A 20,924-nucleotide genomic window follows, 5' to 3' on the forward strand; every position below is an offset into this window, starting at 1 on the left:
CACTGCCTTCTCCATATACATACATGGAGGTAAGAGTGAAATCCTTGATTTCAGCTTTTTTCGTTTTTCCTTCATTGCTGCTGAAAGTGGAGGCCATACTGTATAATATAAGCAACCTCTAATGCATTACATGTTATTCTATTTACAATTTAAATTTTTTTAATCTCTTTCAGCTGGATTTTCTCAACAATTATTTTAAGAACATTAGCATAAGAAGTAACATTTACTCACCTATGCATCATCTCACATATTTGTGTAAACAATGAAATACAACCTTGACTGAATGCAACCATTTTACTTGAAGAAAATGAAATATGGAACTATTTGAAAATATCTAAATTGCCTACATTAAATTGTGTATATGTATGTTACTATTTCATGTATTTACTTCAGTAATGCTCAGTTTGAGTGGAACTTAGTAATATTTCTGAAGGAAATCATCAGGCTAATTGCATCTAACTAGTGCTTATTCTAGGTATTAACATTTTTATTATTCACTCCAAAACTTGATTTTGTCAACTGAGTTTCAAAAGGGTCAAAATTTGGCGAAAATGTGAAGGCAACGTTGGCCCTTCACATTCATCATTTCTTCACTGTTTTTTGTGGCGTCATCTCACATGCAGCACGAGGGGGACCACGCATGCACAGCTTGTTTAATTTTCTTGATCCATCCAAGTGTTTTTCTAGAATTATTTTTAATTTAAATTGATCTTATGATTGTAAGTTAGATTGATTTAATGGAGATAGGGAAGTCTAAATATTACACATTGCTTTGTTAGAGGATTCATATTTATCTATCCTAATTTTTTGTTTTCACCTATAACCATTTTAGTTTAAGTAACTGATTAATAATGTATTTATTTTCAACCTTTTACCAAAAGTTTTCACCATCCTACTGGTTGAAATGCAAAAGAAAATACAAGCGAAAAGGTGTCAAATGTTAAGTTTTTACTTATTTGAATTATCTGAAAATGAATAAATGAACTCTTACAATTAAATGAATAGATCCAAAAAGAATTTCATAAAACAAAAGTAGTTGGACCGTATTTAACTGTTTATGACCTTGAAATGTGTCTAATACCAAATTGGTCTGAAATGACCTGCAGGTGTTGTCATCAACCAAAATTTCATCAGTATTTGTACTTTCAAGAGTTTAAATAATCATTTTAGCAAATCTTGTGTAAATGTAAAAATTCTTTATATTTTATTTTTATACTAAATGCTATCATTGCTATAAAAAAATTTTTTTTTGCATGGAGGTCATGACTTATCAAGGCCGAGAAGTCACTCGGGGATAAGGGTTATTGTGTGTACAGTAATCAATGAGATAGTATCGTAGTAATAGTTAGTATCAGATTTGATAAAGTGTCCTTACTTAAGGGGGCGGTTCATCAGGAATTTGTTTGTTGGGCTTGAAGACATCCAAGTTGAACTCAGGAGGGAAACAGGTAAGCGGCGGCAGAGAGTTCCACAGGTCTGCAGTTCTAAGAAAGATTTGTTCATGGATTTGTTCATGGAATCTACGTTTTGATTTAGGCACAGATAAAGAGTGGGGAAAATTGACGGGTGTTTTTCGTGAAAGATTGGCGGGGGGGGGGGGCAGAGATTGGATCTCGGACGAGCACTTGCCATGGAAATAATGATAAAATAAAGATAGGCTCGCAACATCTCTCCTGTGGGAGAGAGGTTGCAGAGAAAAGAAAAGGGCATCCCCCACTAAGCCAGTCTATTTTGTACTCTGTCGAGCCAGGATAGGCTGTTTTTAGCAGCTATTAGTGAGATATCTTCTGGAGCGGTAGAAGAATCTCACCAGTTTCCCAGCGACCTTGGCCACAGACTTCATGTATGTGTTCCATTTCAGATCAGGAGTAAAGGTCAAACCCAGAAGCTTATCAAAACATGAGCCATCCATTTCAATTAATGCCAGATGGGGATCAGAGCGTTTGACGTAAAGATAGCTTGGTTTTAGATGCATTAAAGGTAACCAGCCACCTCTTACCCCATTGTACCACACGCTCAAGATCAGAGGAGAGAGAATCAGAGAGAACATTGTCATTTACGGCCTTTGATGTGTTGTCATAGATGGTCGTGTCATCAGCATAGATGTCAACGAATGATTTAATGTGCTCACAATAAGATTACTGATGGCTATTTTTTTTCTCTCTGCATTAGTTATATTCTTTATGGTTCCTCTACTTTACTATGAATTGTTCCTGTTTATTAAATGGGTAGTTTTAAGTTCAAATCACTTCCAAAACCATCCATCTTTTAAATGTCTTTTACAATCATTGTTTATGCCTTAAGTAACTATGGGTTACTTACCTCGCCATTCTTTTTTTTGTCTTTTTTACATTTACCATCTTGCAACTTCAAATAAAATTAGCCTCAACACCAAAAAAAGTGAAATTGCTACACTACAATCTGTTATAAATTGAACAGAACAAATTCTTCTAGTTTATCATTTTAAAGAAATTGTAATAAGATTGTGTAGCAAGATTTTAAAATGACAAGGGACTACAGTGAAGTCTTCATACAAACACTTTGAGAACATTGTAAAAAGTCTATTACAGCCATCACCAACAATGGAAGAAAAAAAAATATTGTACTAAATAACTTTTGAGCATTTTTAATCAATGGATTTAAACTGAAAACTATGGATTACAACTCTTATCTAAATAAAGGTTTTTAAACTAGCAGGGTTACCCAGTGTTGCCCAAGCCATATAAAAAAAAAAGAAAACCAAGTTGCATTTGACAACACTTGCTAAATTTGGTTTAATGCAATTTTACTGTACAATAATTTATCAGTTTGAAAAAAAGATTCACTGGTGTCACCCCTACTATGAATTTGGAATAGGGGCATGTGAGCGAGAAAGTTTTAAGCAGTTACGGTAAAAAATATAAATTTGTGATTTACATAACTAATCAAGTAATCAAATTTTGAAATCAATCCTCGTCTAAATCGACCAATAAAAAAAATTCCAGCCAAAACAAAACAAATATTTTAAATTATTTAACCCTGTATAAATGCAAAAGCTTACTGAAATAAACATTTTCAAAAATGTTAAAAAATAGAAAACATAACGTCTACCGTTTGGGCATGAACACAAAAACATTTCTCTGTTCTAATCCATTGGGCCATGGCGACAGTCATACCATGGTGTTGCAAATTTATGTAGTTAATATATGATTGTATGAATAACAAAAATAGAGGGTGTGTTCTAGAGGTTTCTTTGTTATACTGTCTAGTTTATGGATGTGTGTGTATTTTGATTTAAATTATTTTTCCAGTCAAGATTCATGTTTCCAGGCACTGCTTACTTGAAAAATATTTTAACCACTAAACTATTATCAAAACATTTTAAAGAGTGCAAAATAAAAATACATCAGCAACAATGTCTCCTCAAAACTAAAATAAAAATTTCAGAAAAATATTAGTACAGTAGCAATAGTTTAAATTTTCACTGCTGGTTTGTAAAACAAAGTAGCAAAAATGTGATTTACCTTGATTACAATAACCAGTTTCATCCGGTACATAACACTAATTTATTTTCCATGCTAATGTTATTTCTTTATAGTGCTTGTTTAACAAAATTATAAAATTGTTTGACTTTCAGTATTAAATTTATATTTCAGATAGTTTTTTGGGGGTTTTTCTCCCAGCTCTGAATTTTTACTTTGACTTTATATTTTGTCTTTGCTCAGGAACATTTTGCATATTTAGTTTGTCCAATGAGGTCTAATATTAAATCTATAATCTGAAAGTTTTATTTCATGGTTAATCAATATTATGACCTATTATAGTTCACTGCTTTTTGACAACCAAAAACCAAGTGGAGTTGTTTAAAACTAAATTGTTTAATCTATTTTTTTTTTCTAATATGCTCATAATTCTTCCAGAAAAATGAGTGAAAAATGCAACTGTTTGTAAATTTTTTTTTTTTTTTTTTTTTTTTTTAAGATAAATGAATAATCAATTTTTATTTTTTTGCAAATGAATAGCTAATATAATGGTTTTAATGTTTTTTTTTTTTTTTCTTCGTACAATGAATATTTTAATGATATTTTATCCATCCATTTTGTGTCAATGCAAAACATGTAATCATTTTGAGGATTAAACCCTTAACACTTTATGCTGATATTTTCTATATTTTAAACTACTTATTAAAAATGGGATGGGTGCATACTCCAACTTTGTCATACAGTGTAGTTGACATGATTAGAGATGTAAACTATGGAAATATTGATAACCAGTTCAATTCCAATTGGATTGATTATGCTCATTAGTGCTTTTAGGTAAAGGTATGAACCTTAACTCCTTCAAACTATTTGTATTGAATTAGTATATTTTGCTATTAAAGAACCTGAAAAGGGGAGCTTATATAGTGTGAATTTTTGCATCTGAAATTAATTTCCTCTTCTACAAAATATCTCGCGAATTCCAATGTAAACTATCGGAGCTGACTATTTTTAGTGTAACTTAACGTTTTGTCATCAGGTTCTGCTTTGTCATTGGTGGTCTGATTTTCCAACCTTTTTAGTTGGGCTTTCTTTTTTTTTTTTTTTCTTTTTTCTGTTGGTGGTTATAATTTCCTTTGACCTCTTTGCGCTATCTCTCTCGTATTTTGTCGTTTTGTTTCCCTTTTCATCAACCCAGTGTTAATAAGGGGAGTCTGTTCACCCATGGCTGAAGGTGTCATGTATGAAGGATTGTTTCGCCTTATTTTTGCCACTCACTTTTTTGTTTTTTGTTTTTATCCCTGCCAGATGTCAGAATAAATGGACCAAGATGTTATGAAGACAAAAATCAAATTGATAAGTATGCTACATTTTCTCCGGAGTGTGTTTCGGTGTGAAATTAAACTTTGTTATATTTTTTATTTGATTTTTTTTTTAATTTTTAAATTTAGAAACTAGTTTCCTAACAATGGGATAACTGCAATATCTTAGGTTAACACCTTGAAACACTCTGGAAATATTAGATCACATAATTTTTTTTAACTTGGATAATTAAGAATACAAATTGATGGGCAATAATGTGTTTCTAGTTATTTAGTTTGATATTTAGCTACAATGGGGTGGGGAGCACTGGAGATATTTTATAACCTTTGAAGTAGGGGACACCCTTCACTTCTTCCTTGCTATTTATGTGCTACCTTGAATTGCACTAGTCATTCTTTATCTTCATATAGAGTAATTTAGGCACTTGTCTAGAATTCCTCAAAAAAAAAAATCTGATATGTACCTGTAATGGAAAGAAAATATTGTACACAAAAAATTGCACTAATTCAACAAGTAGTTTTATTTTTTTATACAAAAATCATATTTTATGTTGAAACTATGAGTGATCTTGTAATGCTATCTTAAACTGTCTGAAGGAACAAGGAAGATAACCTTAAATAATTCAAACTTGCAAACTTTTAAAAGGCCATTCTTTACATGGCATGTCGTGGGGGGCATTGAAAAACATGTTTGAAAACGATTTTCTTTATGAAAGTCAAACTCTTTGATCACTTTACACGATTTTTGATGTGCGATATTTTCTTTCCATCATGGATACGTACATCATACGGATTCTTTTTTAATTTTTCATCTTTGGATCTGGACAAGTGCTGTAATTTATTATGCAAATAGTTTAACTTTAAAGATAAGTAAGCAATGTTGGGATTATAACATAATTTTCAATGTTTATTATTATTGTAAATCTACCTATGATCAAGATTGACTTGATCAAAATCATGTTATCCTGAAATCTTTCTCACAATTCTGATATTTCGAATGCAATAGCATGTGCACACTGTTTCACATGTTCCCGGTTTGTAACGTTTCAGTGGTTTAAAAGTGACTACTTAGATTAGTCGCCATACTAGCATTACTTAAAGGAAGATGTGAGAAAGCAAACCCTTAGAATGGAGTTGCTCTTATTGTCTAAATTCTCATCACTGAGAAGGATATTTGAGGATCTGTCTTCGGGATACAAAAATTTTCGATATTCAACCAATTTTTAATGTGGAGAAATCTAGTTTCCCAAGTAGTGGCACTTTATATTGGGGCAGAAATGAAAATTGCTTCAGTCTGGAACGATTTCTTCACTGACCGAAGGCAGAAAAGACAGTGTATTATCAGAATATATCCTATACTTTGCTTAAGAAAAAAATTTATTGAAATATTTCTGCAAATCAAAATCTGTGTTTGGCTATAGAAATGCTATTCCAAACTTGAGTATGCCAGCACTTATAACATGTTTAGACTCCAATAAAATAAAAGAATTACAAAGCATTAACTAAAATTTGATATGATCAATTATTTGTATTTATGAAATACAGAGCAATATACAAATTTATAAGTTTATTTATTTGGGGGATAAAAATTCTTGGTCTAAAAGATAATTATTAGGTGTTTTATATATATATATATATATATACACACACACATTTTAGACTAATTATGTACAAGTACCAACCGGTTTCTTTCTATCTTATTCTAATCTTAAAAAATAATATTGGCCTTGGTTACATTATCCTACAAAATATTTTCTTGCCTTCCCCTCCATTTTTCCATCACTTCATCTAACTTTGGTTTCATTTAATCTTTAACCTGCTGAACATTTTTCATCCTCATAACCATTGTGAAATAGTGCATGTTTCATCTTTGGATCTGCTATGAGTACATTCATCCCGTCTACTACTGGATGTCCTTGTGGGGGGGGGGGGGGGGTAAGTGGTAGTGGTTATCCCTAATCTCATACTTCCTTAAAGCCAATCAAATATTTGTCATTGTACTGCTTTATCCTGCTTCATCATTTCACACAATCATTGTTATTTGTTCTCTTTATGTTGTCTCCGTTTCAACGGCTCTTTTCTTTCTTATTGGCTATAGTTCTTATACTTTCAACCTTATAAAATATATATATATATATATATATATATATATATATATATATAGGTAAAGGTTAACTACCAGAGTATTCTTACTCTCAATAAATCTTGTAATTATTTAGTAACTTTGTCAAGATATGGTTTATTTTTCAGCATGGCTCAAAACTGATATCTCTTGGAATTCCAATTCTATGGTATTTTAACAATCATAGTTCTGGATTAAATTCTTCTGTATGTAGAAAATGCTTTCCACATCTATCACTCACTTAAAAAAATATTTTCAGAGTTGTGGAGACTTCAAAATAAACTGCAAAGCATCATGTAATAGGACATTTAACCATTATTGAACTTTTGTTTGATATAAGTTCTTCTATACTAAATCTAGAAATTATTGCATATAAATTTTGTAATTTTACATCCTCAAAGTGCACCGATGATTTATGTATAAGTATTTATAGATTTTTCCATGTCTTTTGGAAGGATTATTATGCGACATTGCTTGCAATAATCTAATTTGACATTGGCTAGGAAACGTTGCAAAAATTCATACATTTAAATGTTCTCTAGTTATAGCACTTAATTGAAATAATACTGACAATTTTTGATATTTATGCATCAAATAAAGAATTGTTCTGCATTTTTCCTGTTTTGTCAGATTTAAAGTTGGACAATTATTTTTCTCCAAAACTTGACAATTAGATCTTAGATGTATATATTTTAGTTCTGCAAGGAAAATAGTTGTCTGATAGTAGAAATAAAATTTAAATATAAATTTCTAAATGTTGGTAAGTGGTAAATCTGTAAAAAGTTAACAAAAGGTAAATTTCTTTTTGTCAAGAAAACAAATCACCCAATTTTTGCTTTTCTTTTTTGTATGGCTTCATTGTGTGCTTTCATCATTGCATTTTTTTCTTCATTGTTTTGATTGTGAGAATGCCTGGGAATGTCTTCTCAACTTTTTTTTTTTTTTTCATTAATCATTAATGTTGTCTTCATCATGCTTCCCGTGCTTCTTCTGCACGTGGTTATGTTTGTTGCTGTTGTCCTATTCATAACTGCCATTTTAATAATACTACCATCACAAAATATTGGGTGGGGGTGCATGGTTCATCTAATAGATATTATCACAGACTATGGAAAGAGTTAAAATCCTATTGCATCTATTATGGCCAGTTATGCACTAAAGCTGTTAAGATACAAGCAAACGCCCCCACCCCTCTCATAGATATAGAAACTTGGGTTCAATTAAGTATACATGATTGGTTGTTTTTCTTTCAATATTACATAAGCCATAAAACAGTTTATGTCTAGGTTCATTCAGGGACTCTTATATGGACGGTTTATCATTTTTATTTTGAGTAGTTACTTCATGAGTGTATAAAATGATGCCCCTACCCCTCAATTATTGTCCTCATCAATTTCTACATTTTAGCAGACATATTACCTTCAGATGTATTATTCATTTACGATAATGTTTTTCCTATATTTAAACATGATTGTTTTTGCTTGATGCTATGAATAATCCAAAGGAAAAAGAAAAATATAGATTATAGTTTTCTCTAAAATTATCCTAAGCATAACCAAAGTTTTAGCTTCTAATTTGAATTTGACCAAGTAATTCTTGAAGTGCAAGATATTTCTAAAAATTCTAATCTTTCATTTTTCTAAGTATATTTTAACTTGCAGAAAAAGATTAAACAAGATTATACTTTTGTTTGCGGGCAGGAATACTCGGCACTGAATGTGTTCTGTCATTCTATACTTAACCTTTTTTTTTTTTTTTTTTTTTTTTTTTACTAGCGAATTATGTTTTATCATTTTGAAGTTTAAGATATTTGCATCCAAGACCTGGTAAGCTTCTAAATTTGTCTTAAATTAGATTTTTCTTTAACAGGGCGTATATATAGTATTATGGCTACTTTGTGATTTTGTTTAAATTTTTAATAAACAAAATATTTTGAACTGGCTACTAAAAATAAAATAATTTTTTCTTGGATAATACCGAATAACATCTTTTTTATTTAAAAAAAAAAAAAAAAAAAATTTATACCGGAAGTCCTCAATAACAAATTTTCATACTGTAATTCTCATAATTTGTTTGATTTACGTTTTCTTTTTTTTTTCTCTCCTCTTTTTTCTTCCCTCTCTCCTCTTTTTTCTTCCCTCTCTCTCCTCTTTTTTCTTCCCTCTCTCCTCTTTTTTCTTCCCTCTCTCCTCTTTTTTCTTCCCTCTCTCTCTCTCCTCTTTTTTCTTCCCTCTCTCTCTCCTCTTTTTTCTTCCCTCTCTCTCTCCCCTTTTTTCTTCCCTCTCTCTCTCCTCTTTTTTCTTCCCTCTCTCTCTCCTCTTTTTTCTTCCCTCTCTCTCTCCTCTTTTTTCTTCCCTCTCTCTCTCCTCTTTTTTCTTCCCTCTCTCTCTCTCTCCTCTTTTTTCTTCCCTCTCTCTCTCTCTCCTCTTTTTTCTTCCCTCTCTCTCTCTCTCCTCTTTTTTCTTCCCTCTCTCTCTCTCTCTCCTCTTTTTTCTTCCCTCTCTCTCTCTCTCCTCTTTTTTCTTCCCTCTCTCTCTCTCTCTCCTCTTTTTTCTTCCCTCTCTCTCTCTCTCTCCTCTTTTTTCTTCCCTCTCTCTCTCTCTCTCCTCTTTTTTCTTCCCTCTCTCTCTCTCTCTCCTCTTTTTTCTTCCCTCTCTCTCTCTCTCTCTCTCCTTTTTTCTTCCCTCTCTCTCTCTCTCTCTCCTCTTTTTTCTTCCCTCTCTCTCTCTCTCTCTCTCCTCTTTTTTCTTCCCTCTCTCTCTCTCTCTCTCCTCTTTTTTCTTCCCTCTCTCTCTCTCTCTCTCCTCTTTTTTCTTCCCTCTCTCTCTCTCTCTCTCCTCTTTTTTCTTCCATCTCTCTCTCTCTCCTCTTTTTTCTTCCATCTCTCTCTCTCTCCTCTTTTTTCTTCCATCTCTCTCTCTCTCCTCTTTTTTCTTCCATCTCTCTCTCTCTCCTCTTTTTTCTTCCATCTCTCTCTCTCTCTCCTCTTTTTTCTTCCATCTCTCTCTCTCTCCTCTTTTTTCTTCCATCTCTCTCTCTCTCCTCTTTTTTCTTCCATCTCTCTCTCTCTCCTCTTTTTTCTTCCATCTCTCTCTCTCTCCTCTTTTTTCTTCCCTCTCTCTCTCTCCTTTTTTCTTCCCTCTCTCTCTCTCTCTCCTCTTTTTTCTTCCCTCTCTCTCTCTCTCTCTCTCTCTCCTCTTTTTTCTTCCCTCTCTCTCTCCTCTTTTCTCTCATTCTTTCTGATTATTTATTGAAATCATTATACAACAGCATAAAATAACTTTGTTTACCATCATATAGATTCTAAACCTTTTTTACTTAATTTGAGAAATCTTAAATTTAATCATTAACTTAAAAGCTGTAGATTTTGAAATCAATTCTTTAATAAAGTAAAAATTTATTTCCAAGAAAAAAAATATTGCATTGTTCATTTAGACTACAAGATATTTTGATCTGCATAAAAATGAACAGTGTCAACTCAAAGCAATCAAATTAGTTTGTGTATTTTTTCACCTTTGATATCTAGGTTCACAACCTGGCACTCCATCTCTATGAGCTTACCATTTAAAAAAATAACATAGCAAGAGTTCATGCCCCCCCCCCCTCCAGGGAAACCTGAATTCACTGTTTATTACTGTTAAGTTTTGTTTTTTATGCTGATTTCATTTGTGTAAAAAGGAATGATTATGGATAGTTTCCACAGGAATGCATTTGAGATTTTCATTAAATATGATTTTGGTTTTAAACAAGTTAGACTTTTTTTATATTTTTAGTGAATTGTAAACTAGAGCTAATATTCAATGTTATCTTGTTTCATCCTTATGGTAATTAAAACAAAACCTATGTGTGTGTTTTAATAGTTAATACAAAAGTTTAAATTATCAGTTATTCTTACAGATTATTTTCTTGATAATTTTCAGAAATCAAGCACTTTGATTATATTTTGAGATTTATTTTTATCATTGCATTGGAAATCTAATATACAGTTTGAATTCTAAAAGAAAATTTTGAATAAGGAACTTATTAGTCACCCTTTTTATTTTTAGTCACCTTTTTCATGTAAAATCATTTATTTTTATTTATTTATTTTTTTTTTTTTAATGTTATTACCCATACTACTTGGTGACTCTTTGGTCAATAAAAACTAAAGGCATTTCTACTCAAGAACCCGTCTTTTGTTACAGGATGATTCTTTTTCAGATATGGAATCGAATATAATGCAACAGGAGGACAATTTCCTAATTATCAAATGCCACTTTTCAGATTTTCTTTTTCATAGAATTAAGGTTGTTATCTCTTGATAGTTTTTTTTTATTATTATTATTTCAGGTAAAGAATTGTTTTTGTTTGTTTTTCCATCATGTACCAAGTATTTCATTTTAGGATCACAATCAAAAGGAAAAATCACTGCTTAAAAGTTGGTACTATACCTGACTTGAAATATGTTTAAATCCTTGTCCTTCAATTCTGTTGTAATTGAACAACATTGTTTTTGTGAAAAATTTGTCTAAAGGCACAAGATGTTTTGTTTTGCAGCTGAGGTTTTGGGTTTGATTTTAATTACATTTTATACTGATTTATCAAAGCTGCTATATGTATCCTTAGTCATCTTTTCTCCCTTTCTAGAAGAGTCAGTTCTTATTCAGACCCCCTCCTCCCCACTGGTTTAAAAGCTAACAGCGATAGATGAAAGTGATTGCTAAGAAACAAATTTTCCACTAGTTTTGTGTGCATTTTTATAATTCTTTATTAGAATTTAATTTCAAATAGCGAAAACTGTTTACCTTTTCTATTATGGTATTTGACAATTTCTCTTCGTCTTAGTCATCCCAAAGGTTGGATGCTACTCTTAAGTTGGTCTGTCTCTCTTGAATCAGCTTTGCAACTCTGCTTACATTAAAGATTTGTAGGAATGTTGTTGAAGGTCTCTAATATCTTGGCTTATAAAAACAATCATAAACTGATTAAATTGATGTATACATGGACGAGAGTGGTGAAATTTTAGATATAGGTAGAGAGTGGGGAGGGGGTGAATGTAGTTATAGCTAGTTGAGTGTTTTTTATGAAAGTTTGGCAGAGGACTTTCAGATGAGATTACCATGAAAATAACGATAGTGGAGATGGGCGTGCAACATCTCTTGTGGGGAAAGAGGTTCAAGGGAAGAGAAAAGGGCTTCACCTACCTGGTTTGGAAACAGATTTTGGGCTCTGTCAAAGTGGGATAGGGTGCTCCAAGCAGCTTCTGCCAAAATGTGTCAACAGTACTGTATTTTAGGATGTATCTGATTCTTATACAGGTATGAGATTGCATCCGGAGTGAGATACTTTCTGGAGCAGTAGAATGACACAACCATTTTGTTTTCCGTTGACCATACGAACAGATTTCATGTAAGCTTTCCGTTTTAGGCCAGGAGTGAAAGTCGGACCCCAGATGCTTGTCAAAGCAGAGAGCTTCCTTAAGTCATTCATATCTAGTGAGGATCCGTGTTTATGATTAAAGATAGAAGCTTGGTTTTGGATGTGTTAAAATTAAGCATTCGCTTTTTGTCTCCTTGCACCACATGCTCAAGATCGTGGTAGTGTTATCTGCTATGTCAACAAATAAACTGGGAATGTGATTTAGATTATTGATGAAGATAAGAGTTGGGTCCAGGATGGATCCTTGAATCACCTCAGCATTGATACTTTAAGCTTCTATCTTCTGCCCATCGGCAACTACTTATATAAACCTATTAGAGAGAAGATTCAATGATAAAGAAAACATTTCCAGATATTCCATGGTTGAAAATTTTGTGAAGTATCACTTTATGCCAAACCTTGTCAAATGCCTTTGATATGTCAAGGGCTGTTGCTTTTAAAAGGAAACCCCTGATAATTCACTGATCGGATGTGAAATTAGTCAGTACATCAGTTGTAGATCTTGCAGGATAGAAACCATATTGCTTACCATTGAGCAGGTTGTTTTTGCTGAGGTGGTTACAATTTCTCTATTTAATAATTATTCAAGCAATTGGTCATGACAGAATACTAATTGGCCTGTACTGCACAAGACTGATCTCCAGTATTTTAAATACTAATTAAGCTAGTGACATTTTCCAAGCTGTTGGGAAGCATTTCTCTTATGCATTGATATGAACAGCTTTGCAAGAATGGGTGCTAGTTCTGATTGCAGTTTTTTGAGTACTATGACCAGAATAATGTCAGGACCATTGCTTTACTGTCATCAAGGTTCGGGAAGTAGGTTTCTCAGATTGCGTAGTTGAGTTTGATGCAAAGTTACTGACAAAATTGCCTCAGGCCTATTGATGATGGTTGGGATAGAGGACTTTTCTGTTCAGAACCTTGTTATTCATCAAAATTCATGAGAACCAAGCCTCTGTTTTTCTATTTTGGACTTTATGGACTGAGCATATGACTCTTGCATTTTCTATAATCCTTTTGCAGTGATTGCTGACAGTTCTAAAGATAACTTTAATTTCAAAACATCTGCTATGTTTAAAGCAATTAAAGTAGTGGTTTCTGTGTGCAATGGTGGCACTACATTTAAGAGTGTACCAGGGTGGCTGTTTGGTTTCTGTTGAAATTTCTTGGAAAGAATGTGGCTGTCTATGCCAATGGTTAGCTATTCAGTTAAGTTGTATATTATAATGGGCGCATTCTTATTAAATATAGAAAATAGGGATAGTTCCAATATGAATGTTTGGAAAAATTCCAGTCAGCCATTGAGTATCAATACATATAGTTTGATGGAGAGGGATGATTGGAGGTTTTGTTATTTTGTTTTTATTTTTAAGACAACTAAGTGATCAGAAGATTCTCGTGGAGACAGAACTGAGGATGAGCACAGTTCAGGGTATGTTGTTAGAAAAAGATCTAGAAGATTTGCATATTGTCCATGAACATCTGATTCCTGGGTGTGTTCGTTAACTATCTGTATTAGGTCATAAGCAAGGGAGAATTTGTGATAAAATCTCCCTTCATTGTTTTTAAATGTACTAGCCATTCAACATTGAAATCTCCAGACGTGGATGTTGACTGAGGGAATTGCTCTCATCTTAGAGGTGTGCTTATTGCAATTCTGTCATGTCAGCTTAAAAGAAATTACTTGGTTCATACAGGAAGTTGGAAAACACTTTTCATTTGTTATCTAGTGTTCTTTTTTTTGTAAATGTTGCAGTCCTTCTCTCTTTCTTCATCCCTAACCTAATCACTCTCTTCTTATGGCTCTACCATTTTTGCATATCTTTTGTTTTTTTTAACTAAACATGCATGCTGATTCATTATTCACTTTTTGTGATGTGCATGTCTAAGCAAATTTTCTTTTACATATTTTTTAATACATTTACTGTTTCTTTTTTCTTTTTTTTTTATTAAAAGGTAATACATTGCTTTAGAATAGGCATAGTAAATAAATTAAAATGTTAAAAAAAAATTCCCAAATAAGAAAAACATTTATTTCATTAGAAAATTCAGACATTATGAAATTCTTTCATTAATAAATCTTTTTGCTTATATTTAATTTACATGTTTGTGTACATATGCAGATTTGATGCTGAAGAAAAGTCGCACTTTCTCTAAATGTTCAGATATTAAGAAATATTAGTGGTTAAATTAACATGGTGAAAGAGGGCGAGAGAAATGGATAAGCCAGAGTAGTTACTTGTTCAATAATTTACAACTAATAACAATTACAAGGTAATAAAAAAAAAGTTCTGTTTTATCATTTAATGAATTGAAATATATACAAAATGTGAAGCAATTATTTTCAAATTTGGACAGCAAGAGCATACGACATAAATGTGCACTGTGCCAGGCCATCAGTTATAAGCCAGACAACTGAGAAGGATGTGCCTAGAAATCTTGTTTAAGGCTGTCGGCTTTTTCGCCACCATACCATGCATCCTTATTCAATTGAGTGCTTACTATTAGTGACTGTAAGTGGATTCTCTATATAACTCAAGCATTCCAGATATTGGTTGTCTCTTCAGGATGCTGTCCGCCACACTACAATACCACCTATGCACCCATGCAAGATTACGCTTTGTATCTGGACAAGTTAAGTGGTTCATTATGAACTGCAACCAAACTGTCACTGGAAACCTATATTCATAGCAATTGAAACATGTGCAACAGGCATGGAGCCAGCACTGGTGAATTGCAAAAGTGTGCTTTTCCACTCCTTGGATAATCCCGTTGGTGGAAAATCATTCCCCAATGGAGCAAACTTGCAGTATTCCCTAAAACTTCTTTGACTCCAAAACCCTGCTGGACACAAGTTGGCAGAAGGTGCTGGATGCTGATGGCGATTACTTGAAAGACCGAATATAAATTCTACATACTGTGATGGGGTTTTTTTTTTTTTTTTTTTTTTTCCTTTAAAAACAGAACTTATTTGGTTACCTTGTAAAACGTAACTAAATTTCAAAATGATTTAGTATTTTGTGTTAAAGTATATAGAAAAATATCTTTGAGCAAACAAGTCTTGATCAACTTACATTTGGTGTGTGTGTGTGTGTATGTATATATATATATATATATAAAATATAAATGGCTATATGTCTGTCTGTCTGTCTCCATATTTTCAAACTCTCCAAAACTGAAAGTCATAGAGTAGATCTAGGTGCCTCAAATAATTGGATTTTTAGGGCCGTTCTTTTATGGTTCTTTAGCCAGTTTAAATTGTTTTTAAGAGGTCAAAAAATGAGTCAAAATTTTTTAAAAAATTGTTATACATATACTTTTCTTTTTAATCTCTTTATGTGTGTTATGTTGGTACAGTGGTAACGTCACCAGCTTTAAATGAATGCTAGTTTTGATTATAGCTGATGGAACCTAAATACTTTTTTTTTTTACTTTTGAAATAACTCTAATGATATATGGAATCTGGACAAGTTTAGTCATTAAATTATTCAGTGAACTAAATTGTTATAAACTATAACCAAATTTGTTTGAATATATAATTCCCTGCAGAAATTAAACATGTCTGTGTAGCTTAATTAACTTAGATATATTTTCATATTACTATGCAAGTGTCTTACAAAAAAACATTAACACTTTCAATTATAAATTTTCAAGAGTTTCAAATTCCATCAAAAGCAATAAAATCACAAAGGTCTTAAATGTCTTGGTAATGTTTGCTGTTTTAATTTAAAAAAATTTTTTTATAGATAAAAATGAGTGCTTGATGCACATAAATATAGTCCTTTTCACAAAAGTAAAACATGAAATTGATATAAAATCAACATCCTAATATAGATTCAAATTTGTGTTGTCATTTATAGTGATGTTAATTTACCAGCAATGTTGGGATAAAAGAACAGGCATTTTTCACATTTTGATCTGCATATTTTGTAATGCACATTTGATTTGAAACTTACACATTATGGTCAAGAGAGAGCGTCCCTTTATAGAGATAGATTGCTTTCACCTCATCACATGGACTAACATATGGTATCATTTATGAAGATGCGTTGATGCAGCTTGGGTGGGGGTCTTCTTCTCACTTTTGAATTGACTGACCTCCTTTACAGAGTAGGGAAGTTTCTCTTAAATTACTAGCATCAATGCTGTCTTAAATAATTAAAAAAAACTGAATTATTTCGACTACTGTTTTGTTTTTTTACGATGTCATTTTCACAATATTCATGAACACCTGTGGCATAACAATAAGCAATCAGTTCTAAAAGTTGGAATGTTTTTTAGGTTAAAGGTTCAATCGTCACTACAGGTGATAATGAAAATACAATTACAAATTAATTGAGGCTTCTATTGCATCGTAGCTGATGAAACAAGCTACAGCCATGGATGAAAAAGGGCTTTGTTCAAAATTCTAGATTTCCAAGTTCAGCAAGATAAACCTAAAGAAGGTTGGAGATTACATTGTCTGAAATGTGAGAATAACATTTGTCCAAATACAAATTACTCATCTTTATCTCCAAAATTCTAAAGCATAAAGAACTTTAAGTCCTTCTGCCGATGATGCATATTCTATTCAATTTGAATGTGCTCAGCATTGAATTAGTGGTATAACCTGAGTTTAGTGGCATTTATTAAAATAAGTTTTGGTAATTCATTTACCCACCTCCCCTTTCTCCTAACACATGTCCGCTATTTCCCTGAAATAAATGAGGAGCTTCGTGTTAACTATTTACTATATTTGTTTTTTCTCTTTTAAAGCCAAACCCCACAATACTTTTTACAATTCTATTTGTTCTCTCCAGAGGTAGTTATTTTTATTCATTGCTAGCAAGCTGCCCAGCATTGCCCAATCGTAAAATATGCTTAAATATGATATTTTCATTAATGCAGATTTTATATTTATTATACTGGACCCAATATATATTAATGATTTGAAAGGTTTTTAAAAAAAAAAAAAAAAAAATGACTTGTGCGCCATCACTGAGAATTAAAACCAAAACATTTAGTTTACAAATTTACTTTGACGTTAATGCCTGAGCTATGAAGACATGTTTGCCGCAAGACTAAAAATTAAAACCTGAACCAATAGCTATTACGTTACGCATGCATATTCGTAATGCCATCGTTTGACCTTCACCTGGCAAATTTCATCTAAAAAAAAAAAAAAATTTTTTTATTCACTTTTGCAGATTTTCCCCGGCTAAAACCCAAATATAGTTTCGCAAAGCTTTGAATACCCTATATATTAAGTTTCATGTCTGTATACCAGAAACTGATGGTTTGGTAGGCAAATTTTTTAGAATATGTATATATATATATACATACACACACACATAAATATATATAGAAAGAGGTTTGTGTTTACTATAACCTTTTTACACAAATATTACACAATTATAAATCATGTAGAATATCTGCATTAATATAATTACACCTAATATTTAACTAAAGATGATCATCCCAAAAGAAAACTGAAAAAACTATTAAGGAATTAAAATGAATATTTAAAAGAATATGCAAATTAGCTAGATCTTTTGCAGATGAATGCAATTCCACGACCCATGTTTTATTTTATTTTTAAAAAGGTTTGTAATCAATAAAACCCAAATTCATAGGAGTGTAGATTTGCTTCTCTATTTTACTTTTTTTTTATGTTTAGAATTAGATTAGAATATAAGACTGTTTTGGAAAATAATTTATTGGAAAGTGTCTTATATTGCACATTGATATTTTCATATATCCTCCTTGTCCAACAATTTTTTAACCAATCGATGACAAACATCGCTTTTTTGTATGTAAATCACTCCAGACAAGGCATGAAGCCACTTAATGTAAGAAGCCCCCCCCCCTCTCTTTTTTTTTTTTTTTTTTTTTTTTTTTTTTTTTTTTTTTTTTTTTATCACTTGAATGTAAAAAAAAAAAAAAATATATCTAGCCAATGATAAATATTATACAGGATAGATTCTGACCTAAAGAACAGAAATTCTTCCTTTTTGTCAGAAACGGAATACATGAAATGTAAGAAAAATAAAAGAAGCAAAAGTTACAAGACTACTTAAATAAAATATCCACTTTCTAATCTCCATAAAAGTACTCTGGGTAATTTTGCTTCAGAATATGTTTATGCATGATCTTTCTCCAAAACCCTAGGAGGGGTTTATGAACACAGTCAAGAATTGCAGCTCATGTAATGTATGTTTTGTATTTTAATTATTTTTGCAAAGTGTTCATATGTTCTTTCTTTTTCAGGATGGTTTTGCTCCCCCAGAAGATGAAGGATTTCCTGATAGTGCAGACGGCAATGTGGAAGAGGAATATTGATTTGGGCTGCCTTTTTCCACTTTTTTTTTTTTTTTTTTTTTTTTTTAACACTTGTTATTGAGATTCTCTTCACACTCCAATGTGATAAGACTTTAGTGCTAGCCTCTTGCAGCACCAACCAACCAACAAACAGCAGCATTGTTGTCATCATCTCTGGTAACATTTTAACACAACTCAGAAGCAATCACAAGAAACCTCTGCAAGATGGACTCCACCGTTTTTCTAAGCCACTGCTGCGTGCACACACGAATACACATGCACACACTCTATCACTACCAATATATATATACTTGTATCCTTTCCATAAGCTTTTAGCCGAATGCCGTTCTCGTATGTAAACTGCTACTATTTCAGTTTACAAACCAACATTTCAAGGATGATTGTAATGATTACTCTTAAGAAAACAGCACTTTTTCTAACTTTGTGGGCTACTGTCATCTGGCTCTCGGCTAATTCAAAATTCTCTTTTTGTGTTTGTTTTGGTTGGGATGGGAAGTAAGTTCCAATTTTCCCTTAGTCTTTTTCTGTCCTTTTAGGTTTAAAAGAATAATCCACTTTTCACACTGGGTGGTGGGTTACTATATGGAACAAAGTCCAATAAGTATTTTCTGGATCTTCTGCAAGTCTTTAATGTGTCCTTTCTTTCACTTTGGAAGGATGTTGAGCTTCCAAATACGTGATCTTTGTTTCCAAGCTTTTTATCTTCTAATGTTTCACTTGTGAAATTCTAGCTTTTTTTGTTTTCTTTTTTGTTTTTTTTCTTTCTTTTTTTTTTTTTTTTTTTCTTGGTAAATTCTTTCAAATAATTTTAGCAAATTTTTTTTTTTATTATCTGGTCTTTTTTTAACTTTCAAATAAGAAAAACCTTCACTAATCAGTCAAATGATTATTGAAACAATACTTTTCTAAGGGCCTTGTAAATCCTTTGCCGATCTCTCCACCTCTTCCCTTTCAACATCGGTGTATTGCTTTTGGATTGCTTAACTTCATATTCATCCATTCGGTTTTTTTTTTTTTTTTTTTGGTTTTTTTCACTTCTGACATCAACATTTCCTTCTCATTTCCTTCTTCCTGCCTGGCCATCCTCCTCCTCATCCTCTGTGTCACATCTTGCTAATGTCAATCAACACATTTTTCTGTCAATTGTGTTGTGCAGTTCAACTTATTTTTTATCTACCTTTTTATCTACAAATGTTACTTACAGATAAAAAATGAATTTCCGCTAGGAGACAGGAAAAAGGCAATGATTTTTTTCTTTTTTTTTTTTTTTTTACAATAAAAGTTTCAACAAATGTTTCTATATTTGCATTAATATATTATTAAAAAAAAAAAAATTAAAAAAAAAAGAGTAGTTGCTTCGTAATAAATCCACCCATTCCTTTCTTGGAATGAAAAAGAAAAAATCTTTGCATTTTGAATTCTCAGAAAAACAATTTGGGGTTTATTAAAAGATTTAACTGTCATTTTGAAATTTTAATCCGTCAACATCTACAAGATGAATTTTTTTTTTTTTTTTTTTTTTCTCACATATATATGCTGTGTGTACACAGGGCTACTCAGAAGTAACTGAACAGTCTCAAAATCTCAAGTTTAAACTAGCATGACCACACATTGCCAGGGGCTAGAGTGTAATATTTCTATTAAACTTTATACCTCTTATCCTTCTATCAATCTTTATTCCTTCTGCTCTGCCCAGACCATTCCTCATACACACAGGCCACTCTCTTTTTATTTAGATTTCTCGAGGAATGAGTCAGCATAAGTTATGCATTGATTTAAAAAAAAAAAAAAAAATCGATTACTTCCCTTTTGTACATTAATTAGCTGAAAAGGAAGGATCCTCTCTCTCCCTCCCACCACACACTCGCCTTTCATCGGTGTAAGGCCAAAGAATGATTTGTTTTTAAATATTAGATTATTCATCTAGGGCAAAAGTGATCAAGAATATACCAATTTTTAGCTGGACATACCTGCACATGATATTTAATTTTTTTTTTTTTTAGTCTATATGAATTAAATATACTAAAGATGCTTTCTCAGCACTTGCAAACCTGTTGATTCAAAGCATTGAATAAGACGAGCTACCTTGTCTCTCTTTACTGTGTGATGTTTTTATTGAAAACGGATTATCTAACATGCAGATTAACTAAATTGACACTGGTAAGACACGTTCACATTAACTACTTTGGCTGGTATCAAGCAATCAAGAGTCTAAACAGCTGCCCATTAACATTAGAGATTAACTGCCTCATTACTTTTGACTCGCCCTCTGTGTGTATGTAT

General features: G+C 32.0%; 1 protein-coding gene across 3 annotated transcripts in view; it reads left to right on the forward strand.

The window, feature by feature from the left end:
* Positions 1-19,911, forward strand: part of LOC145297272 (microtubule-associated protein RP/EB family member 1-like) — a 102,001-nt gene extending 82,090 nt beyond the window's left edge. For 2 of the 3 annotated variants that reach the window (XM_080143330.1, XM_080143331.1), the window contains exon 8: positions 18,570-19,911. In XM_080143330.1, the coding sequence (XP_079999456.1) occupies positions 18,570-18,641 (72 nt within the window). In that variant the 3' untranslated portion in view covers positions 18,642-19,911. Of the gene's footprint in view, positions 1-4,766; positions 4,819-18,569 lie in introns of all 3 variants that reach the window. The other variant, XM_080143332.1, reaches the window with a different exon arrangement.
* Positions 19,912-20,924: the final 1,013 nt, after the last annotated feature.

This window comes from Euprymna scolopes, chromosome 2 (assembly GCF_053919585.1).
Source record: "Euprymna scolopes isolate OS-2025 chromosome 2, ASM5391958v1, whole genome shotgun sequence".
NCBI classification, from domain to species: domain Eukaryota; kingdom Metazoa; phylum Mollusca; class Cephalopoda; order Sepiida; family Sepiolidae; genus Euprymna; species Euprymna scolopes.